Raw genomic sequence first — 25017 nt, forward strand, 5'->3', positions numbered from 1 at the left:
GGGGTATGGTATATGGGATATGGGATATGGGGTATGGGATATGGGGTATGGGATATGGGATATTGGGGTATGGGATATGGGGTATGGGATATGGGATATGGGGTATGGGGTATGGGGTATGGGATATGGGGTATGGGATATGGGATATGGGTATGGGATATGGGGTATGGGGTATGGGATATGGGTATGGGGTATGGGATATGGGGTACGGGTATGGGATATGGGGTATGGGATATGGGGTATGGGATATGGGGAATGGGATATGGGGTATGGGATATGGGGTATGGGGTATGGGATATGGGGTATGGGGTACGGGTATGGGATATGGGGTATGGGATATGGGGTATGGGATATGGGGAATGGGATATGGGGTATGGGATATGGGGTATGGGGTATGGGATATGGGGTATGGGAATATGGGGTATGGGGTATGGGATATGGGGTTTGGGGTATGGGGTATGGGATATGGGATATGGGGTATGGGATATGGGGTATGGGGTATGGGGTATGAGGTATGGGATATGGGGTATGGGGTATGGGGTATGGGATATGGGATATGGGTATGGGATATGGGATATGGGGTATGGGATATGGGATATGGGGTATGGGGTATGGGATATGGGGGGGCCCAGAGGCCACCCCCCCCAGCACCACCTCAATGGGGTTTGGGGGGGTTCCCCAATGACACAATGGGGGGGGGCTCTCACCTCGGCATTGGGGCTCTCAGGTTGCAATTGGGGGGGGGCCCCCAGAGCTCCCCCATTTCCTATGGGGGGGGGCACCCCCAAACATGGGGGGGCCCAAAATGGAGCTAAAGGGGGGGGACCCCCCCAACCCTCACCTTTTGGGGGTCCTCCTCCCTCTTGTGCTTGGGGGGGGCCCCCCCACTTCTGCTTTGGGGGGGCTCCTCCATTCAGCTTCCAGCGCCCCCCCCAGCCACTGGGTCCTAAAGGGGGGGGAGATGGTGGGGACCCCCCTGAATGGCTCAGGGAGCCCAAAACCACCCCCAAAGCACCCCAAAACCACCCCAAAACGCCCCAAAAGCCCCCCAAACCCCCCCAAAATGCCCTGAGAACCCTCAAACCAGCCCAGAAACACCCAAACCATTCCCAACCGCCCCAAATGCACCAGAAACCCCCCAAAACGCCCCCAAAACACCGAAAACTCCCCCAAAGCCCCCCCAAATCAGCTCCAAATCACCCGAAACCACCCCAAAACCGCTCCAGAAACACCCAAAAATGGCCCCAAAACACCAAAAACGCCCCCAAAAGACCCAAAATGCCCCCAAACCACCCCTAAAGCACCCAAAAACTCAATGGGGGGACCCCAAAGACAATGGGGGCGATAAGGGGGGGATAAGGGGGGCAATGGAAGGTAATGGGGGGCAATGGGGGGCAATAACGGGAGGATAAGGGGGTGATAAGGGGGGCAATGGGGACAAGGGGGGCAATGAGAGTCAATAAGGGGGGCAATGGGGACAATGGGGAGCAATGGGGGCAATAAGGGTGGATAAGGGGGGCAATGGGGGGCAATAAGGGGGGATAAGGGGGGCAATGGGGACAATGAGGGGCAATGGGGGGCAATAAGGGGGGGATAACGGGGGCAATGGGGGGCAATGAGGGTCAATAAAGGGGGCAATGGAGGGTAATGGGGGGCAATGGGGGCAATAAGGGTGGGATAAAAGGGGCAATGGGGGCAATAAGGGGGGATAAGGGGGAGCAATGGAGGGCAATGGGGGGCAATGAGGGTCAATAAGGGGGGCAATGGAGACAATGGGGGACAATGGGGGCAATAAGGGGGGATAAAGGGGGCAATGGGGGGCAATAAGGGGGGGATAAAGGGGGCAATGGGGGGCAATGGGGGACAATGGGGGCAATAAGGGGGGATAAAGGGGGCAATGGGGGGCAATGGGGGCAATAAGGGGGGGATGAGGGGGGCAATGGGGGGCAATGGGGGTTACGCAGAGGAAGAAGCCACCAACGGGGGGGTCCCTTCCCCTTCCGCCCCCCCCATAGGCCCAGCCCAGGCCCCGGCCTCACCTGCACCCGCGCCGCGGCCCCGGCGCCATCCCCGCGGTCCGCAGCGGGGCCGGGGCCGGCTCCTTCCCCCCCCGGAACCGGAGGAACCGGAACCGGAGGAACCGGAACCGGAACCGGACACCGGCGGCGGGGCCCGGTTCGTGTCCTTGCCCCCCACCCCCCCCGCAATGGCGGCGGCGCGCTCGCGCAAGGGGTGATGGGAGTTGTAGTCCACGCAGCGAGCTGAGCCAATCAGAGCGCGGCGTTCGGCGCGCTGGCCGGAAGTGGTGACCATAGAGGCGGTGTAGCCATGGTAACGCGCGGCCCGCCGCGCTGCCTAGAGCGGCTCCGGTGGGGGGGGCCTGAAGCGGAAGGGACGCAGCGGGGCGCCCCCTGCTGCTTCCCCCAACGGTCCGCCAGAAGCGCGTTCGGGGCTGAAGGCTGTGGGGCTATTGGGGTCTATGGGGCTATATGGGGTCTATGGGGCTATAGGGGGTCTATGGGGCTATAGGGGGTCTATGGGGCTATTGGGGTCTATGGGGCTATAGGGGGTCTATGGGGCTATAGGGGGTCTATGGGGCTATTGGGGTCTATGGGGCTATAGGGGGTCTATGCGGCTATAGGGGTCTATGGGGCTATTGGGTCTATGGGGCTATAGGGGTCTATGGGGCTATAGGGGTCTATGGGGCTATAGGGGGTCTATGGGGCTATAGGGGTCAATGGGGCTATTGGGTCTATGGGGCTATAGGGGTCTATGGGGCTATTGGGGTCTATGGGGCTATTGGGGTCTATGGGGCTATAGGGGGTCAATGGGGCTATTGGGGTCTATGGGGCTATAGGGGTCTATGGGGCTATAGGGGGTCTATGGGGCTATAGGGGTCTATGGGGCTATTGGGGTCTATGGGGCTATAGGGGGTCAATGGGGCTATTGGGGTCTATGGGGCTATTGGGGTCTATGGGGCTATAGGGGGTCTATGGGGCTATTGGGGTCTATGGGGCTATAGGGGGTCAATGGGGCTATTGGGGTCTATGGGGCTATAGGGGTCAATGGGGCTATTGGGTCTATGGGGCTATAGGGGTCTATGGGGCTATTGGGGTCTATGGGGCTATAGGGGTCTATGGGGCTGTTGGGTCAATGGGGCTATAGGGGTCTATGGGGCTATTGGGGTCTATGGGGCTATAGGGGTCTATGGGGCTATTGGGGTCTATGGGGCTATAGGGGGTGTATGGGGCTATAGGGGTCTATGGGGCTATTGAGGTCTATGGGGCTATAGGGGGTCTATGGGGCTATAGGGGTCTATGGGGCTATAGGGGTCTATGGGGCTGTTGGGGTCTATGGGGCTATAGGGGTCTATGGGGCTATTGGGGTCTATGGGGATGTTGGGTCTATGGGGCTATTGGGGTCTATGGGGCTATATGGGTCTATGGGGCTGTTGGGTCTATGGGGCTATTGGGGTCTATGGGGCTATAGGGGTCTATGGGGCTATAGGGGTCAATGGGGCTATAGGGGGTCTATGGGGCTATAGGGGTCTATGGGGCTATAGGGGGTCTATGGGGCTATTGGGGGTCTATGGGGCTATAGGGGTATATGGGGCTATTGGGGTCTATGGGGCTATAGGGGGTCTATGGGGCTATTGGGGTCTATGGGGCTATAGGGGGTCTATGGGGCTATAGGGGTCTATGGGGCTATAGGGGTCAATGGTGCTATTGGGTCTATGGGGCTATAGGGGTCTATGGGGCTATTGGGGTCTATGGGGCTATAGGGGTCTATGGGGCTATTGGGGTCTATGGGGCTATAGGGGGTCTATGGGGCTATAGGGGTCTATGGGGCTATAGGGGGTCTATGGGGCTATAGGGGTCTATGGGGCTATAGGGGGTCTATGGGGCTATTGGGGGTCTATGGGGCTATAGGGGTCTATGGGGCTATTGGGGTCTATGGGGCTATAGGGGGTCTATGGGGCTATTGGGGTCTATGGGGCTATAGGGGGTCTATGGGGCTATAGGGGTCTATGGGGCTATAGGGGTCAATGGTGCTATTGGGTCTATGGGGCTATAGGGGTCTATGGGGCTATTGGGGTCTATGGGGCTATAGGGGTCTATGGGGCTATTGGGTCTATGGGGATGTTGGGTCTATGGGGCTATTGGGGTCTATGGGGCTATATGGGTCTATGGGGCTGTTGGGTCTATGGGGCTATTGGGGTCTATGGGGCTATAGGGGTCTATGGGGCTATTGGGGTCTATGGGGCTGTTGGGTCTATGGGGCTATAGGGGTCTATGGGGCTATAGGGGTCAATGGGGCTATTGGGTCTATGGGGCTATAGGGGTCTATGGGGCTATTGGGGTCTATGGGGCTATAGGGGGTCAATGGGGCTATAGGGGTCTATGGGGCTATAGGGGTCTATGGGGCTGTTGGGTCTATGGGGCTATAGGGGTCTATGGGGCTATTGGGGTCTATGGGGCTATAGGGGTCTATGGGGCTATAGGGGGTCTATGGGGCTATTGGGGGTCTATGGGGCTATAGGGGTCTATGGGGCTATTGGGGTCTATGGGGCTATAGGGGGTCTATGGGGCTATTGGGGTCTATGGGGCTATAGGGGGTCAATGGGGCTATAGGGGTCTATGGGGCTATAGGGGTCAATGGGGCTATTGGGTCTATGGGGCTATAGGGGTCTATGGGGCTATTGGGGTCTATGGGGCTATAGGGGTCTATGGGGCTGTTGGGTCAATGGGGCTATAGGGGTCTATGGGGCTATTGGGGTCTATGGGGCTATAGGGGTCTATGGGGCTATTGGGGTCTATGGGGCTATAGGGGGTGTATGGGGCTATAGGGGTCTATGGGGCTATTGAGGTCTATGGGGCTATAGGGGGTCTATGGGGCTATAGGGGTCTATGGGGCTGTTGGGGTCTATGGGGCTATAGGGGTCTATGGGGCTATTGGGGTCTATGGGGCTATAGGGGGTGTATGGGGCTATAGGGGTCTATGGGGCTATTGGAGGTGTATGGGGCTATAGGGGGTCTACGAGGCTATAGGGGTCTATGGGGCTATAGGGGTCTGTGGGGATATAGGGGGTCAATGGGTCTATAGGGGTCTATGGGGCTATTGGGGTCTATGGGGCTATAGGGGTCTATGGGGCTGTTGGGGTCTATGGGGCTATAGGGGTATATGGGGCTATTGGGGTCTATGGGGCTATAGGGGGTCTATGGGGCTATAGGGGGTCTATGGGGCTATAGGGGTCTATGGGGCTATTGGGGGTCTATGGGGCTATTGGGGGTCTGTAGGGCTATTGGGGGTCTATGGGGCTATTGGGGGTCTGTAGGGCTATTGGGGTCTATGGGGCTATAGGGGGTCTATGGGGCTATAGGGGGTCTATGGGGCTATTGGGGTCTATGGGGCTATAGGGGGTCTATGGGGCTATTGGGGTCTATGGGGCTATTGGGGGTCTATGGGGCTATTGGGGTCTGTGGGGCTATGGGGGTCTCTGGGGCTATTGGGGGTCTATGGGGCTATTTGGGGGCTATTGGGCGATGGATATGGGGCCACAGGAGATGGATATGGGGCTAAAGGGGTGGATATGGGGCTATAGGGGATGGAGGAGGCCCCGCCCCCTGTGGGACAAAGGGGCGGGGCTACGGCGAGGCCACGCCCTCCCCCGCTGGAGGCGCCCCCCCATTGGTGGGCACAGGTCGGGGGCTCAGTTAAGCCCCGCCCCTTCGGAGGCGGCCATGAATGAACCGGGGGGGGCTCCAGGCCACGCCCCCCGGGCCTCTGGCAGCCAATCAGGTGCGAGCGTTGAGGCGTCGCCTGGCAACGGGGGCGGGGCCCGGCGCCTGTCAATAAAGGCTTCCTATTGGCTGGGAAGCGCAGCGCCGCCGGCTGTGATTGGCTGCCGGCGCTGCCATTGGTCAGAAGGGCTGTGAAGTCCCGCCTTGATTGGCTGCCGCTGGTGGCCGGCGCTGCCGCGCTCCCATTGGCCGGAAGCGCCGCCCTAACCGCGCTTTCGCCTCTGATTGGCTGAGAGCGCCGGCAGCCTCCTCCCCTCCCCGCCCCTCCTCATTGGCTGAAGGCTCCGCCCTGTCCCTCCCCATTGGTCGCCGCCTTTCTCCTTCGTTCCACTTCCTCTTCCGGCCCCGCTGGCCTCGCCCCTCCCCTTTCCCATCCCCACCAATCAGGACGCAGCTCGCGGCCGCGTTCTCCACTCTGATTGGCCGGCGGCTGCGCGCCGGGCGTGGGGGGGGGGGGGGGGGCCTCGAGCCCCGGCGCTGGCGGCGGCCGCACGCAGCGACCCCCCCCCGGTTACCATGGAAACGGCGCCCCCCGCGCCTCCGCCCCGCCACAAGGTGGCGCCCGAGCGCCGAGCGCCGGCCAATGGGGAGGCTCCAGAGACCCCGCGGCTCCCGGAAGCGACCAATCAGGAGCGGGTGAGGTCAGCGGGGGTCGAGGCTGCGGAGACCCAGGGGGCAGCGGCGGCCAATGAGGAGCCAGGAGCGGACAGGGGGGCAGCAGCCAATGAGGAGCCAGGAGCGCACAAGGGGGCAGCGGCGGTGGCCAATGAGGAGCCAGGAGCGCGCAGGGGGGCAGCAGCCAATGAGGAGCCAGGAGCGGACAGGGGGGCAGCGGCGGCGGCCAATGAGGAGCCAGGAGCGGACAGGGGGGCAGCGGCGGCGGCCAATGAGGAGCCAGGAGCGCGCAGGGGGGCAGCGGCCAATGAGGAGCCAGGAGCGCACAAGGGGGCAGCGGCGACAGCCAATGAGGAGCCAGGAGCGCGCAGGGGGGCAGCGGCCAATGAGGAGCCAGGAGCGCACAGGGGGGCAGCGGTGGTGACCAATGAGGAGCCATTGCCTGCCAATGGGGGGTCAAGAGCGGCCAATGAGGAGCCAGGAGCGCACAGGGGGGCAGCGGCAGCAGCCAATGAGGAGCCATTGGCCACCAATGGGGGGTCAAGAGCGGCCAATGAGGAGCCAGGAGGCCAGAGGAGGTCAATAGCGGCCATGTTGGGGTCAACTGTGGCAGCCAATGAGGAGCCAGCAGCAGGCAGGGGGCCAGCGGCAGCCAATGGAGGGTCAGCTGTGACCAATGAGCAGTCGAAGGCGGCCATGTTGGATCTGGTATCAGCCAATGAGAAGCCAGGAAGAGCCCACAGGAGCGCTGCAGCGGCCACCTTGGCCTCAGCAGCAGCCAATGAGCAGCCAGGAGGAGCCCATAGGAGCGCAATGGCGGCCACCTTGGATTCAACCGCAGCCAATGAGCAGTCAATGGCAGCCACTTTAGCCCCAGCAGCAGCCAATGAGCTGTCAGCGGCGGCCATCTTGGATACCACAGCAGCCAATGAGCAGCCAGGAGCCTATAGGACTGCAACAGCGGCCATCTTGGCCTCCTCAGCAGCCAATGAGCAGCCAGGTGGCCACAGGGGTGCAACGGCGGCCATCTTGGATTCAACAGGAACCAATGAGCAGTCAACAGCGGCCATCTTGGCTTCACCACCAGCCAATAAGCACTCAACAGCGGCCATCTTGGCCTCATCATCAGCCAATGAGCAGTCAACAGCGGCCATCTTGGCCTCACCATCAGCCAATGATAGCTCCACGGCAGCCATCTTGGATTCACCGCCAGCCAATGACCACTCCACGGCGGCCATCTTGGATTCACCGCCAGCCAATGACCACTCCACGGCGGCCATCTTGGATTCACCGCCAGCCAATGACCACTCCACGGCAGCCATCTTGGATTCACCGCCAGCCAATGACCACTCCACGGCGGCCATCTTGGATTCACCACCAGCCAATGACCACTCCACGGCGGCCATCTTGGATTCACCGCCAGCCAATGACCACTCCACGGCGGCCATCTTGGATTCACCACCAGCCAATGACCACTCCACGGCGGCCATCTTGGATTCACCGCCAGCCAATGACCACTCCACGGCGGCCATCTTGGATTCACCGCCAGCCAATGACCACTCCACGGCGGCCATCTTGGATTCACCGCCAGCCAATGACCACTCCACGGCGGCCATCTTGGATTCACCGCCAGCCAATGACCACTCCACGGCGGCCATCTTGGATTCACCGCCAGCCAATGACCACTCCACGGCGGCCATCTTGCCCTCACCACCAGCCAATGACCACTCCACGGCGGCCATCTTGCCTTCATCATCCCCCAATGAGCCTCCGCGCGCTCCCTCCCCATTGGCCTCCCTGGGGGGCTCCCTCTGCAGCCTCGGCCCCTGCTCCCTGGGCCCGGACCCCGACTCCGTCAGCCTCCAATGGGGGCCCTGGGGCTCCCTCGATGGCGACCGCAGCTCCGGGGGCTCCGACTCCGAGGCCGCCGGCGCCGCCCCCCCCCGCGCCGACCGCTTCGGCTTCCTGGGGGGGTCCCAGAGCAGCGGCATCGCGTGAGTGACCCAAACCCGCCCCTTTTCACCCCAAAATGGGCCCCCCCCATCCCCATCCCCATCCATCCAGGACAGCCAATGGGGGCAGGGCACATTCGACACGTGCCCTTTCCTTATATGGACACCCCCATTGACCACACCCGTTTTCCTTAGATGGCCACCCCCTTCCCGCCATGGACCACGCCCCCTTGCCTTATATGGCCACCCGCTTTCCCCATTGACCACACCCCCTTTCCATACATGGATCCAGCTGTCAAATTGGTCACGCCCCCTTTCCTTATATGGACACCCCACTGACCACGCTCCCTTTCCTTATATGGACATCCCATTGACCACGCCCCCTTTCATTATATGGACATCCCATTGACCACCGCCCCTTTCCTTATATGGACATCCCATTGACCACGCCCCCTTTCCTTATATGGCCATCCCATTGACCATCACCCCTTTCCTTATATGGACATCCCATGGACCACGCCCCCTTTCCTTATATGGCCATTCCATTGGCCACGCCCCCTTTCCTCATATGGACATCCACTGACCACGCCCCTTTCCTTATATGGACGTCCCCAATTGACCACGCCTCCTTTCCTTATATGGCCATCCCATTGACCACGCCCCCTTTCCTTATATGGCCATCCCATTGACCACCGCCCCTTTCCTTATATGGACACCCCCATTGACGACGCCCCCTTTCCTTATATACCCCCCGTTCCCCTTTGGCCACGCCCCCTGCCTTATATGGCCACACCCCATTGACCACGCCCCTTTCCTTATATGGACACCCCCTTTCCCGCCATTGACCCCCTCTCTTTGCCCCCAATGGCGCCGCCTCCATCCCCTCCGTGCTCCCCACGGGGGCTATGGGGCGGGCCCCACAGCCTGCCCCACATCCCCCCCACGCCCTGCCCCACCTCCTGCCCCCCAGGGACTGCCCGGTGCCCGTGGACGTGGCGCGGCAGCGGGAGCTGAAGTGGTTGCAGATGCTCAACCATTGGGACAAGTGGCTCTTGAAGCGCTACCAAAAGGTGGGGCCTGCCCCATAGAGGGCTCCTAAGGGGGGTTTCTGCCCCATAGCGGGGTGGTTGTGCTCTGTAATGGGTCTCTTGCCCCATAGAGAGGTTCCGCCTGCCCTCGAGTGGGGTTCGGGCAGGTTCTCCTGCCCCATAGAAGGGTCCTTGTGCCCCATTGAAGAGCCGGGGACCCATTGAAGGGTATGGGGGGGGGGTTCTGCCCTATAGCAGGCTCTGGGGGGTTTTCCTGCCCCATAGTACGTTAATGGGGGAGTTTCCTGCCCCATAGCAGGTTAATGGGTGTCCCCGCCTGCCCCATAGCAGGTTAAGGGGTGTCCCCCCTGCCCCATAGCAGGTTAAGGGGTGTCCCCGCCTGCCCCATAGCAGGTTAAGGGGGGGTTTCCTGCCCCATAGCAGGTGAAAGGGGGCTCCCCCCACCCCATAGCAGGTTAAGGTGGGGTTCTCCTGCCCCATAGCAGATTAAGGGCTGTCCCCCCCTGCCCCATAGCAGGTTAAGGGGGGGTTTCCTGCCCCACAGCAGGTTAAGGTGGGGTTCTCCTGCCCCATAGCAGGTTAAAGGGGGGGTTTCCTGCCCCATAGCAGGTTAAGGGGTGTCCCCCCCTGCCCCATAGCAGGTTAAGAGGGGGTTCTCCTGCCCCATAGCAGGTTAAGGGGGGGGTTTCCTGCCCCATAGCAGGTTAAGGGCTGTCCCCCCCTGCCCCATAGCAGATTAAGTGGGGGTTTCTTGCCCCATAGCAGGTTAAGGGCTGTCCCCCCCGCCCCATAGCAGAATAAGGGGGGGTTCTCCTGCCCCATAGCAGGTTAAAGGGGGGGTTTCTTGCCCCATAGCAGGTTAAGGGCTGTCCCCCCCTGCCCCATAGCAGGTTAAGGGCTGTCCCCCCCTGCCCCACTGATCCATGGGTCCCGCTATGGGGCAGGTGAAGCTGCGCTGCCGCAAGGGCATCCCCTCCTCCCTGCGGGCCCGGGCCTGGCAGCTCCTCTCCGACAGCCAATCACAGCTCGAGCAGCACCCGGGGCTCTTCGAGGTACCAAGGGGGGTGGGCGGGGCTTAGGGGGGGGTGGGCGGGGCTTGCGGGTGCCCGTCAGCCAATAGGAGCCTGAGCTGCAGGAGGTAAGGGGGGCTGGGCGGGGCTTAGAGGGGGTGGGCGGGGATTGGGCCAATGGGCGTGGCTTAGGGGTGGGCGGGGCTTGCGGGTGCCCGTCAGCCAATAGGAGCTGGAGCTGCAGTAGGTATGGGGGTGGTGGGCGGGGCTTGGGGCCAATGGGCGGGGCTTATGGGGTGGGCGGGGCTTGGCGGTGACCGTCAGCCAATAGGAGCTGGAGCTGCAGTAGGTATAGGACTGATGGGCGGGGCTTGGGGCCAATGGGGGGGGCTTGAGGCTAAGGGGAGGGGCTTGTGGGTGACTGCCAGCCAATAGGAGCTGCTGTAGGTATAGGGCTCAGGAATGGGGCTAAAGGGGTGGTGGGCGGGGCTTGGGGCCAATGGGCGGGGCCTATGGCTGTGGGTGGGGCTTGGCGGTGACCGCCAGCCAATAGGAGGTGGAGCTGCAGTAGGTATGGGGCTGGTGGGCGGGGCTTAAGGCTAATGGGAGGGGCTTGTGGGGCACTCAGCCAATAGGAGCTGGAGCTGCAGTGGGTATGGGGTGGTGGGCGGGGCTTGGGGCCAATGGGCGGGGCTTAGCGTGGTGGGCGGAGCTTGTGGGTGACTCAGCCAATAGGAGCTGGATCTGTGGTAGGTAAAGGCGGGGTGGGAGGAGCTTAGGGGTGGAGGGCGGGGCCTGTGGGTGACCGTCAGCCAATAGGAGCTGGAGCGGCAGCCGGGGGACCCGCGCTGGTTGGACGCCATCGAGAAGGATCTGCACCGGCAATTCCCCTTCCATGAGATGTTCGCGGCCCGCGGGGGGCACGGGTAGGACCCGCCCCATTGATCCCATTGGACACGGCCCCTCTGCCCCATTGATCCCATTGGACACGGCCCCTCTGCCCCATTGATCCCATTGGACACGGCCCCTCTGCCCCACTGATCCCATTGGACACAGACCTCTGCCCCACTGATCCCATTGGACACAGCCCCTCTGCCCCATTGATCCCATTGGACACGGCCCCTCTGCCCCATTGATCCCATTGGACACGGCCCCTCTGACCCATTGATCCCATTGGACACGGCCCCTCTGCCCCATTGATCCCATTGGACACGGCCCCTCTGCCCCACTGATCCCATTGGACACGGCTCCTATGCCCCCAGTGGGGCAGCCTCCATCCCCTCCATGATCCCAAAGGGCACTTGGGAGTCCTCCAAGGGGGATGAGCCCCACTCCCTGCCCCCATCCTGCCCCATGGCCTGCCCCATTTCCCACCCCACATCCAGCCCCACACCCTGCCCCACATCCCACCCCCCAAGGCCTGCTCAGTTCACTTCTGATTGGGCAGCTCCGGCTCTGGCTTGGCTCCACCCCCTCCTCCCCAAGCCACGCCCCCCGCCCATTGGCCACGCCCCCTTTACCGTGACCGCGCCCTCTCTTCGCATTGGCCACGCCCCCGTTGTTCTGACCACGCCCCCTTTTGCCATGATCACACCCCCGTTGCCACGCCCACGCCCATTGCGACCACGCCTCCATTGCCCTCGCCACGCCCCCTGCGCTGACCACGCCCTCTTTGCACTGACCCCTCTCTCCCCATTGGCCACGCCTCCTTTGCCATAGCCACGCCCATCGCAACCACGCCTCCATTGATCTAACCCTGCGTCAGCAATGACCACGCCCCCTTTTGTGTTAACCCCGCCCCCCTCCGTCCATTGGCCACGCCCCCTTTACCACCACCACGCCCATCGCAACCACGCCTCCGTTGCTTTAACCACGCCCCCTTCGCGCTGACCACGCCCCCCTCCGCCCATTGGCCACAGCCCCCTTGTAGCCACGCCCCCATTTGTTCTGACCCCGCCCCCTTTCCCCTAACCCCGCCCCCAGGCAGCAGGACCTCTACCGCATCCTCAAGGCCTACACCGTGCTCCGGCCCCACGAGGGCTACTGCCAGGCCCAGGCCCCCGTCGCCGCCGTCCTCCTCATGCACATGCCCGCCGAGGTGGGCAATGGGGGGCAATGGGGGGCAATGGGGGGGGACCAGGCTATGGGGTGACCCCAATGATGCCCCTTTGCCTCCCTCCCCCCCCCCCCCCCAGCAAGCGTTCTGGTGCCTGGTGCAGATCTGTGACAAGTATCTGCCCGGATACTACAGCGCCGGCCTGGTGAGATGGGGCAATGGGGGAATGGGGGAATGGGGGGAATGGGGTAATGGGGGTGATGGAGGTGATGGGGTAATGGGGGCGATGGGGTAATGGGGGTGATGGGGTAATGGGAGAATGGGGGAATGGGGGAATGGGGGTGATGGGGGTGATGGGGTAATGGGGGTGATGGGGTAATGGGGTAATGGGGGCGATGGGGGTGATGGGGTAATGGGGGTGATGGGGTAATGGGGGTGATGGGGGAATGGGGGTGATGGGGGAATGGGGGTAATGGGGGAATGGGGGTGATGGGAGTGATGGGGTAATGGGGGAATAGGGGTGATGGGGGTGATGGGGTAATGGGGGAATGGGGGTGATGGGGGTGATGGGGTAATGGGGGTGATGGGGGAATGGGGGTGATGGGGGAATGGGGGTAATGGGGGAATGGGGGTGATGGGGTAATGGGCGTGATGGGGTAATGGGGGCGATGGGAGAATGGGGGAATGGGGGAATGGGGGTGATGGGGTAATGGGGTAATGGGGGCGATGGGGTTAATTGGGGTAATGGGGTAATGGGGGCGATGGGGGTGATGGGGTAATGGGGGCAATGTGAGAATGGGGTAATGGGGGTAATGGGGGTGATGGGGTAATGGGGGTAATGGGGTAATGGGGGTGATGGGGTAATGGGGGGAATGGGGGAATGGGGGTGATGGGGGTGATGGGGTAATGGGGGTGATGGGGTAATGGGGGTAATGGGGGTGATGGGGTAATGGGGGGAATGGGGGAATGGGGGTGATGGGGGTGATGGGGTAATGGGGATGATGGGGTAATGGGGGTGATGGGGGTGATGGGGTAATGGGGGCGATGGGGTTAATGGGGGTAATGGGGGAATGGGGGTGATGGGGTAATGGGGGAGATGAGGTAATGGGGGTGATGGGGTAATGGGGGCGATGGGGGCGATGGCGTAATGGGGGTGATGGGGTAATGGGCGTGATGGGGGAATGGGGGTGATGGGGTAATGGGGGTGATGGGGTAATGGGGGAATGGGGGTAATGGGGGTGATGGGGTAATGGGGGGCGATGGGGTAATGGGGGTGATGGGGTAATGGGGGTGATGGGGTAATGGGGGCGAATGGGAGGTCAATGGTATTCAATGGGTGACCAAAGGTGGCCAATAGAGACCAATGGGTGGTCACTGCAGGCCAGTGGTGGTCACTGGCGGTCAATGGCGGTCAATGGCAGTCAATGGCAGTCAATGGTGATCCATTGTGGTCAATGGCAGTCAATGGCAGTCAATGGCAGTCAATGGCAGTCAATGGCAGTCAATGGTGGCCAATGGTGGTCGCTGCCAGTCACTGCCAGTCAATGGCGGTCAATGGTGGTCCATGGTAGTCAATGGCAGTCAATGGCAGTCAATGGTGGTCAATGGTAGTCAATGGCCGTCAGTGGCAGTCAATGGCCGTCAGTGGCAGTCAATGGCGGTCCATGGCGGTCAATGGCAGTCAATAGCAGTCAATGGTAGTCAATGGCGGTCAATGGTGGTCAATGGCAGTCAATGGCAGTCAATGGCGGTCAATGGTGGTCAATGGCAGTCAATGGCAGTCAATGGCAGTCAATGGCAGTCAATGGTGGTCAATGGCAGTCAATGGCAGTCAATGGCGGTCAATGGTGGTCAATGGCAGTCAATGGCAGTCAATGGCGGTCCATGGTGGTCAATGCCAGTCAATGGCAGTCAATGGCAGTCAATGGCAGTCAATGGCGGTCAATAGTGGTCAATGCCAGTCAATGGCAGTCAATGGCAGTCAATGGTAGTCAATGGCAGTCAATGGTGGTCAATGGCGGTCAATAGTGGTCAATGCCAGTCAATGGCAGTCAATGGCAGTCAATGGTAGTCAATGGCAGTCAATGGCAGTCAATGGCAGTCAATGGCAGTCAATGGCAGTCAATGGCAGTCAGTGGTGGCCAATGGCGGTCAATGGCAGTCAATGGTAGTCAATGGCGGTCCATGGCGGTCAATGGCAGTCAATGGCAGTCAATGGTAGTCAATGGCGGTCCATGGTAGTCAATGGCAGTCAATGGCAGGCAATGGTGGTCAATGGTAGTCAATGGCCGTCAGTGGCAGTCAATGGCGGTCCATGGCGGTCAATGGCAGTCAATGGCAGTCAATGGTAGTCAATGGCAGTCAATGGCAGGCAATGGCGGTCAATGGTAGTCAATGGCCGTCAGTGGCAGTCAATGGTAGTCAATGGCGGTCCATTGTGGTCAATGGCAGTCAATGGCAGTCAATGGCAGTCAATGGTAGTCAATGGTGGTCAATGGCAGTCAATGGGTGGCCAATGGCAGTCAGTGGTGGCCAATGGCAGCCAAGGGCGTTGCGGCCGGCAGGAGGCGCTGCAGTTGGACGCGGAGGTGTTCGGCGCCCTCCTGCGCCGCGCCGTGCCCGGCGCTCACCGGCACCTGCGGCGCTTCCGCGTGGAGCCCGTGCTCTTCCTGCCCGAGTGGTTCATGTGCGTCTTCGCCCGGAGCCTGCCCTGGGCCGCGGTGCTGCGCGTCTGGGACATGTTCTTCTGCGAGGGTAGGGCCCGCAGCCACATCCCACATCCACGTGTCCCCATTCCCAGATCCTGGTGTCCCCGTTCCCATAGCCATGTATCCCACATCCAGATCCAGGTGTCCCACATCCATATCCCAGATCCGGGTGTCGCACATCCATATCCCAGATCCAGGTGTCCCACATCCATATCCCAGATCCATATCCATGTGTCCTGTATCCACATCCCATATCCTTGTGTTCTATATCCCCATGGCCAACAGCCATATCCCCATTTCCCAGATCCATGTCCATGCCCCTTATCCATACCCATGTCCTGTATCTTGATGCCGTCATCCTATATCCGTGTCATGTATCCATATCCGTGTCCTGTATCCATATCCGTGTCCTGTATCCATATCCATGTCCTGTATCCATATCCATATCCGTGTCCTGTATCTTGATGCCATCATCCTATATCCGTGTCCCATATCCATATCCATGTCCTGTATCCATATCCATATCCGTGTCCTGTATCTTAATGCCATCATCCTATATCCATGTCCTGTATCCATATCCATATCCATGCCCTACATCTTGATGCCATCATCCCATATCCATGCCCCGTATCCATATCCATGTCCTGTATTCGTATCCGTATCCATGTCCTATATCTTGATGCCATCATCCTATATCCGTGTCCCATATCCATATCCATGTCCCATATCCATACCCATGTCCCATGTGTTGATGCCATCATCCCATATCCGTGTCCCATATCCATATCTGTGTCCCATATCCATATCCATGTCCCGTATCCGTACCCATGACCCATATCCCCTATCCCATACCCCATACCCCATATCCCATATCCCATATCCCATACCCCATATCCCATACCCCATACCCCATATCCCATATCCCTATCCCTATCCCGTGCCCCATACCCCATACCCCCTACCCCCTATCCCCTATCTCCCCAGGGGTGAAGGTCCTGTTCCGGGTGGCGCTGGTGCTGCTCCGCCAGGCGCTGGGAAGCCCGGAGAAGCTCCGGAGCTGCCAGGGAATGTTCGAGACCATGGAGAGGCTCCGGAACGTTCCTGCCGCCGGCGTCAGCGAGGACGCGCTCGTGAGCCAGGTCCGGGAGGGGTGGGAGACATGGGGTATATGGGGTATATGGGGTACATGGGGTATAGGGGGTATATGGGATATATGGGGTATATGGGGTATAGGGGGTATATGGGGTACATGGGGTACATGGGGTATAGGGGGTATATGGGATATATGGGGTACATGGGGTACATGGGGTATAGGTGGTATATGGGATATATGGGGTATATGGGGTATATGGGGTATAGGGGGTATATGGGGTACATGGGGTACATGGGGTATATGGGATATATGGGGTACATGGGAGACATGGGGTATATGGGGTATATGGGGTATATGGGGTATAGGGGGTATATGAGATATATGGGGTATATGGGGTATATGGGGTATATGGGGTATAGGGGGTATATGAGATATATGGGGTATATGGGGTACATGGGGTATAGGGGGTATATGGGGTACATGGGGTACATGGGGTATATGGGATATATGGGGTACATGGGAGACATGGGGTATATGGGGTATATGGGGTACATGGGGTATAGGGGGTATATGAGATATATGGGGTATATGGGGTATATGGGGTATAGGGGGTATATGAGATATATGGGGTATATGGGGTACATGGGGTATAGGGGGTATATGGGGTACATGGGGTACATGGGGTATATGGGATATATGGGGTACATGGGAGACATGGGGTATATGGGGTATATGGGGTATATGGGATATATGGGGTACATGGGAGACATGGGGTATATGGGGTATATGGGGTACATGGGGTATAGGGGGTATATGAGATATATGGGGTATATGGGGTATATGGGGTACATGGGGTATAGGGGGTATATGGGATATATGGGGTATATGGGGTATATGGGGTATATGGGGTATATGGGGTACATGGGGTATAGGGGGTATATGAGATATATGGGGTATAGGGGGTATGGGGGTATATGGGGTATATGGGGTATAGGGGTATATGGGGTATATGGGGTATAGGGGGTATATGGGGTATAGGGGGTATATGGGGTATAGGGGGTATAGGGGGTATAGGGGGTATAGGGGGGTATATGGGGTATATGGGATATATGTGGTATATGGGGTATATGGGGTATATGGGGTATAGGGGGTATGGGGGGTATATGGGGTATATGGGTATAGGGGGTATAGGGGGGTATATGGGGTATAGAGGGGTATATGGGGTATATGGGATATATGGGGTATATGGGGTATATGGGGTATATGGGGTATATGGGGTATATGGGGTATATGGGGTATATGTGATGTAGGGGGTATATGGGGTATACGGGGTGTACGGGATATATGAGGTATATGGGGTATATGGGATCTATGGGGTCAATGGGATCAATGGGATCTATGTGATCAATGGGATCTATGGGGTCTATGGGGTCTATGGGATCTATGTGATCAATGGGATCTATGGGGTCTATGGGGTCTATGTGATCAATGGGATCAATGGGATCTATGGGGTCTATGGGGTCTATGTGATCAATGGGGTCAATGGGGTCTATGTGATCAATGGGATCTATGGGGTCTATGGGGTCTATGTGATCAATGGGATCAATGAGATCAATGTGATCAATGGGATCTATGTGATCAATGGGGACAATGGGGTCAGTGGGATCAATGGGATCTATGTGATCAATGGGATCAATGGGATCTATGTGATCAATGGGATCTATGGGATCTATGGGATCAATGGGATCTATGTGATCTATGGGATCAATGGGATCTATGGGGTCTATGTGATCAATGGGATCAATGGGATCAATGGGGTCAATGGGGTCTGTGCCCCACATCCCCCCCAGGTTTCGGCTCTCCCGCTCTCGGCCGCGCTCCTGGACCGCGTGGGCGGGGCCCAGCTCCGGCTTTGGCGGGAAACGCGGGGGGAGCTGGCGCGGGAAATCCCCCCCCGCCTGCACGGGGCTCGGCCAATCCGGTTGCAGCGGCTGCGGGGGGCGGAGCCTGCGCCGGGGGAGGGGGCGGAGCCGCAGCGGGAAGGGGGCGGGGCCTCGCGGGCAGGGGGGCGGGGCCTGCTGGGGAGGGCCCGGCTGTGGGGGAAGGGGAAAGGGGGGAGGGGGGAAGGGGAGCGGCGACCGGAAGGGGGGGAGTGAGGGGCAGTGATTGATCGGGATCCATTGGGGTCGATTGTTATTGATAGGGATTGATTGGGATTGATTGGGATCGATTGGGATTGATTGGGATCGATAGGGATCGATAGGGATTGATTGGGATTGATTGGCATCAATAGCGATTGATTGGGATTGATATTGATAGTGATTGATTGGGATTGATTAGGATTGAATGGGATTGATAGGGATTGATTGGGATTGATTGGGATTGAATGGGATCGATAGGGATTGATTGGGATTGATAGGGATTGAATGGGATTGATAGGGATCGATAGGGATTGATTGGGATTGATTGTTATTGATAGGGATTGATTGGAATTGATTGGGATCGATAGGGATTGATTGAGATCGATAGGGATTGATATTGATAGGGATTGATTGGGATAGATCGGGATTGATTTGGATTGATTGGGATTGATTGGGATTGACAGTGATTGATTGTTATTCCTTAGGATTGATTGCGATTGAGATTGATATTGATTGATAGTGATTGATAGGGATTGATTGGAATTGATAGAGATTGAGAGTGATTGATCGGGATTGATTGGGGTTGACAGTGACTGACAGTGATTGATTGGGATAGGGATTGATCGGGACTGACTGGGATTGATGGTGATTGATAGTGATTGACAGTGACTGATAGTGATTGATTGGCAGTGATTGACAGTGATGTCATCGGTAGTGATTGATAGGGATTGGCAGTGATTGACAGTGATTGATAGTGATTGATTGGGATTGATGGTGATTGATTGGGATTGATAGGGATTGATTGGGATTGATTGACAGTGATTGATAGGGATTGATCAACAGTGATTGATAGGGATTGATCGGGATTGGCAGTGATTGATAGTGATTGACAGGGATTGATAGGGATTGAGAGTGAGTGGCAGTGATTGATTGGCAGTGATTGATTGGCAGTGATCGATTGGGCTTGACCCTGATTAACAGCAGCCCCAAGGGACTTTACAAGTGCCCTCAGGGCCTGTCCTGCCCCACGGCAATGGGATTGACAGCCCCCCCCCAAGTGATGGGTATTGATGGATATTGATGGGTATTGATGGGTATTGATGGATATCGATGGGTATTGATGGGTATTGATGGATATTGATGGGTATCGATGGATATTGATGGGTATTGATGGATATCGATGGGTATTGATGGGTATTGATGGATACTGATGGATATTGATGGGTATTGATGGGTATTGATGGATATCGATGGATATTGATGGGTATTGATGGATATTGATGGATATTGATGGACACTGATGGATACTGATGGATATTGATGGATACTGATGGATACTGATGGATATTTATGGATACTGATGGATACTGATGGATACTGATGGATACTGATGGATATTGATAGATACTTATGGATACTTATGGGTACTGATGGATATTTATGGATATTGATGGATATTGATGGATACTGATGGATACTTATGGGTACTGATGGATATTTATGGATATTGATGGATATTGATGGATACTGATGGATATTGATGGATATTGATGGATACTGACGGATATTAACGGATATTAATGGATACTGACGGATATTAACGGATACTGATGGATATTAATGGATATTGATGGATACTGATGGATATTGATGGGTACCTCTTCGTCGATCGCCAGCTCCCCTTGATCCCCATTCCCATTGACACTCCAGCCCTGGATCGACAGCTCCCACGTGCTTATTTAACGCTGCCTCGCCTCTGTTTTGAGTAAAAAAGAGCCAATTCCTGCCCAGGCTTCGTCTCCCTTTCACTTGGCCCCAAATCACAGCAATTGCACCCAATTTGGGCCCTAGAATGGGTTAAATCGGCTTCAATCACTGCACTGGGGGGGGGCAATCCCTTGGGGGCGTGGCCATTGCGCTTAGGGGCGGGGCCTTTAGGACCGCGGTCTTTAGGACCGCGCTCCCCCTACTCCTCTTCCTGATTGGCTCGTTCTACGGCCGTGACACGTCGGGAGCCAATCAGCGACGGCGGGGGGCGGGACCGCCGCGTCTTAAAGCGGCCGTGAGGTGAGGCCCCCACCGCTTCTTAAAGCGGCACCACGGCGGAGCCATCGCCTCTTAAAGCGGCAATGGCGGGTTGTAAGGGAATCACTGCGGAAGGAAGAGGTCCCAACGTGAACCCTGCGCACCCGCCTTCATTACAACCTTAACAGCAGCCGTGTTAATGAGCTAATTAACTGCTACACTGGTTAATTAACCCCACCGAGGTGGTCCCTATCGGTATTGCCCCTTTAAGAACTCGGCGTCTCTATGGCAACCCGCTCCGGTCCCCATCCGCGCATGCGCGGGAGCGGCTCCCGAGGAGGCGGGAACCGGTCCAAGATGGCGGCCGCGGGCTGAGGGTCGCGGCCCCGGGTCGGGTCCGGTCGGTGTCGGAGGATCCGGATACGGGGTAGGGACGGGAACCGGGCCCGGTTCGTGTTATAGGGGTCCGGTTCGTGCTATAGGGGCCCGGTTCGTGTTATAGGGGTCCGGTTCGTGCTACAGGGGCCCGGTTCGTGTTATAGGGGTCCGGTTCGTGCTATAGGGGTCCGGTTCGTGTTATAGGGGTCCGGTTCGTGTTATAGGGGCCCGGTTCGTGTTATAGGGGTCCAGTTCGTGCTATAGGGATCCGGTTCGTATTATAGGGGCCCGGTTCGTGTTATAGGGGCCCGGTTCGTGCTACAGGGGTCCGGTTCGTGTTATAGGGGCCCGGTTCGTGTTATAGGGGCCCGGTTCGTGCTATAGGGGCCCGGTTCGTGTTATAAGGGCCCGGTTCGTGTTATAAGGGCCCGGTTCGTGCTATAGGGGCTGGGGTAAGGGGGAGGGACCTGGAATGGCGGGGGGTGGGGGTTATATGTGTCCCTATGGGTCTCTATGGGGTCTCTATGGGTCTCTATGGGGTCTCTATGGGTCTCTATGGGGTCTCTGTGGGTCTCTATGGGGTCTCTGTGGGTCTCTGTGGGGTCTCTATGGGTCCCTATGGGTCTCTATAGGTCTCTATAGGGTCTCTATGGGTCTCTATAGGTCTCTATAGGGTCTCTATAGGTCTCTATAGGTCTCTATAGGGTCTCTATAGGTCTCTATAGGTCTCTATAGGTCTCTATAGGGTCTCTATAGGTCTCTATAGGGTCTCTATGGGTCTCTATAGGTCTCTATAGGGTCTCTATGGGTCTCTATAGGTCTCTATAGGTCTCTATAGGGTCTCTGTAGGTCTCTATAGGGTCTCTATGGGTCTCTATAGGGTCTCTATAGGTCTCTATAGGGTCTCTATAGGGTCTCTATAGGTCTCTATAGGGTCTCTATGGGTCTCTATAGGGTCTCTATAGGGTCTCTATGGGTCTCTATAGGTCTCTATAGGGTCTCTATGGGTCTCTATAGGTCTCTATAGGTCTCTATAGGTCTCTATAGGGTCTCTATGGGTCTCTATGGGTCTCTATGGGTCTCTATAGGTCTCTATAGGGTCTCTGTAGGTCTCTATAGGGTCTCTATAGGTCTCTATAGGTCTCTATAGGGTCTCTATGGGTCTCTATAGGGTCTCTATAGGGTCTCTATGGGTCTCTATGGGTCTCTATAGGTCTCTATAGGGTCTCTATGGGTCTCTATAGGTCTCTATAGGTCTCTATAGGTCTCTATAGGGTCCTCTATAGGTCTCTATGGGTCTCTATGGGTCTCTATAGGTCTCTATAGGTCTCTATAGGGTCTCTATAGGTCTCTATAGGGTCTCTATGGGTCTCTATGGGTCTCTATGGGTCTCTATAGGGTCTCTATGGGTCTCTATAGGTCTCTATAGGGTCTCTATAGGTCTCTATAGGGTCTCTATGGGTCTCTATAGGGTCTCTATAGGGTCTCTATAGGTCTCTATAGGTCTCTATAGGGTCTCTATAGGTCTCTATGGGTCTCTATGGGTCTCTATAGGTCTCTATAGGTCTCTATGGGTCTCTATGGGTCTCTATAGGTCTCTATGGGGTCTCTATAGGGGTCTCTATGGGTCTCTATGGGTCTCTATGGGTCTCTATAGGGTCTCTATAGGTCTCTATATAGGGTCTCTATGGGTCTCTATAGGTCTCTATAGGGTCTCTATAGGTCTCTATAGGGTCTCTATGGGGTCTCTATAGGTCCTCTATAGGGTCTGGGTCTCTATAGGTCTCTATAGGTCTCTATAGGGTCTCTATAGGTCTCTATAGGTCTCTATAGGGTCTCTATAGGTCTCTATAGGTCTCTATAGGGTCTCTATAGGTCTCTATAGGTCTCTATAGGGTCTCTATGGGTCTCTATAGGTCTCTATAGGGTCTCTATGGGTCTCTATAGGTCTCTATAGGGTCTCTATAGGTCTCTATAGGTCTCTATAGGGTCTCTATAGGTCTCTATAGGTCTCTATGGGTCTCTATAGGTCTCTATAGGGTCTCTATGGGTCTCTATAGGTCTCTATAGGGTCTCTATGGGTCTCTATAGGTCTCTATGGGTCTCTATAGGGTCTCTATAGGTCTCTATAGGGTCTCTATAGGTCTCTATAGGGTCTCTATAGGTCTCTATAGGGTCTCTATAGGGTCTCTATAGGTCTCTATAGGGTCTCTATAGGTCTCTATAGGTCTCTATAGGGTCTCTATGGGTCTCTATAGGTCTCTATAGGGTCTCTATAGGTCTCTATAGGTCTCTATAGGGTCTCTATAGGTCTCTATAGGTCTCTATGGGTCTCTATAGGTCTCTATAGGGTCTCTATGGGTCTCTATAGGTCTCTATAGGGTCTCTATGGGTCTCTATAGGTCTCTATGGGTCTCTATAGGGTCTCTATAGGTCTCTATAGGGTCTCTATAGGTCTCTATAGGGTCTCTATAGGTCTCTATAGGGTCTCTATAGGGTCTCTATAGGTCTCTATAGGGTCTCTATAGGTCTCTATAGGTCTCTATATGGGTCTCTATAGGGTCTCTATAGGGTCTCTATAGGGTCTCTACACCTCCCTACAGACCCCTCTCTCCCCCCTTTCCCCAGCCCCCATGGACCCCCCCCCTCCCTCTTCCCCTTCCTCCCCGCCCCCCCCGCTCTTCCCTCTCCTTCCCCGCCCCCCCCCGCCGCAGAGGCCGAGGCCTGGGAGGTTCCATGCAGCGACGAGGAGGGGGAGCCCCCCGGGGGGTGGCTGCCCCCCCCCGCCGACATCCGCCGCCTCTACGAGCTCCTTGGGGGGGGGGACGACGCGGGGGGGAGCCCCCCCCGCCCCCCCACCCCTGCGCCTCCGGCCCCGCCCCCGCCGCCAGCCCACCCCCCCGAGCCCCACAGCGACGAGGAGCGGCCCGGGGCAGGGGGGCAGCCCCAGAGCGACGGCGAGGAGGAGGAGAAGTGGGGTCTAGGGGGGGGTTATGGGGGTCTATGGGGGGTCTATGGGGGTCTATGGGGGGTCTATGGGGGGAGTTATGGGGTCTATGGGGGGTCTATGGGGGGTCTATGGGGGGAGTTATGGGGTCTATGGGGTCTGGGGGGGGAGTTATGGGGTCTATGGGGGGTCTATGGGGGTCTGGGGGGGGAGTTATGGGGTCTATGGGGGTCTGGGGGGGGAGTTATGGGGTCTATGGGGGGGTCTGTGGGGGTCTGGGGGGGAGTTATGGGGTCTATGGGAGTCTATGGGGGGTCTATGGGGGTCTATGGGGGTCTGGGGGGGGAGTTATGGGGTCTATGGGGGTCTATGTGGGTCTGGGGGGGGAGTTATGGGGTCTATGGGGGTCTATGGGGGGTCTATGGGGGTCTGGGGGGGGAGTTATGGGGTCTATGGGGGGGTCTATGGGGGTCTGGGGGGGAGTTATGGGGTCTATGGGGGTCTATGGGGGTCTGGGGGGGAAGTTATGGGGTCTATGGGGGGTCCTATGGGGGGGTGTATGGGTGTCTAAGGGAGGTTTAATGGGGTATAGGGGAGGTCTATGGGGGAGTTATGGGGTCTAATGGGGTCTATGGGGGGATTATGGGGTCTCTGGGGGTCTATGGGGGGTCTAATGGGGGTCTATGGGGGGTTTAATGGGGTCTATGGGGGTTTATGTGGGGGTCTATGGGGGAGTTATGGGGGTCTCTGGGGGTCTATGGGGGGTCTAAGGGGGGTCTATGGGGGGTTTTAATGGGGTCTATGGGGGTTTATGTGGGGGTCTATGGGGGAGTTATGGGGGTCTATGGGGGTCTATGGGGGGTCTAATGGGGGTCTATGGGAGGGTTATGGGGTCTATGGGGGTCTAAGGAGGGTCTATGGGGGTCTAGGGGGGGAGTTATGGAGTGTATGGGGGGTCTATGGGGGAGTTATGGGTTTATGGAGAGTCTGGGGGGGGTCTATGGGGGGTTTAATGGGGTCTTGGGGGTGTCTATGGGGGTCTATGGAGTCTAAGGGGGGTCTAATGCAGTCTATGGTGGGGTTATGGGGGTCTAAGGGGGGTCTATGGAGGTCTAGGGGGGGAGTTTATGGGGTCTGGGGGGGGTCTATGGGGGAGTTATGGGGGTCTATGGGGGTCTATGGGGGTCTATGGGGTTTATGGGGGGGTTATGGGGTCTATGGGGTTTATGGGGAGTTATGGGG

The 25017-nt window shown here is 57.5% G+C and overlaps 2 protein-coding genes across 2 annotated transcripts in view; both read left to right on the top strand.

Moving 5' to 3' along the window:
- Positions 1–5741: 5741 nt before the first annotated feature.
- Positions 5742–18440, top strand: LOC308232539 (uncharacterized protein; the record flags this gene model as incomplete). The annotated part of the gene is made up of 10 exons (XM_080639750.1): positions 5742–5920; positions 6083–8410; positions 9339–9438; positions 10362–10469; positions 11247–11353; positions 12411–12525; positions 12623–12688; positions 15048–15237; positions 16176–16330; positions 18135–18440. 10 exons carry the CDS (start codon positions 5742–5744, stop codon positions 18438–18440), a joined length of 3654 nt encoding a protein of 1217 aa, XP_080495876.1.
- Positions 18441–19575: 1135 nt separating this feature from the next.
- PAGR1 (PAXIP1 associated glutamate rich protein 1) overlaps positions 19576–25017 on the top strand; it is a gene marked incomplete at its 5' end in the record, with an annotated part of 8240 nt that continues 2798 nt past the window's right edge. The window contains 4 exons of the mRNA XM_080639751.1: positions 19576–19589; positions 20349–20492; positions 20722–20877; positions 23457–23801. Coding sequence (XP_080495877.1) covers positions 19576–19589; positions 20349–20492; positions 20722–20877; positions 23457–23801 — 659 coding nt within the window. The remainder of the gene's footprint in view (positions 19590–20348; positions 20493–20721; positions 20878–23456; positions 23802–25017) is intronic.

The sequence above is a fragment of the Psittacula echo genome (genome assembly GCF_963264785.1).
Source record: "Psittacula echo genome assembly, contig: SCAFFOLD_159, whole genome shotgun sequence".
Classification (NCBI taxonomy): domain Eukaryota; kingdom Metazoa; phylum Chordata; class Aves; order Psittaciformes; family Psittacidae; genus Psittacula; species Psittacula echo.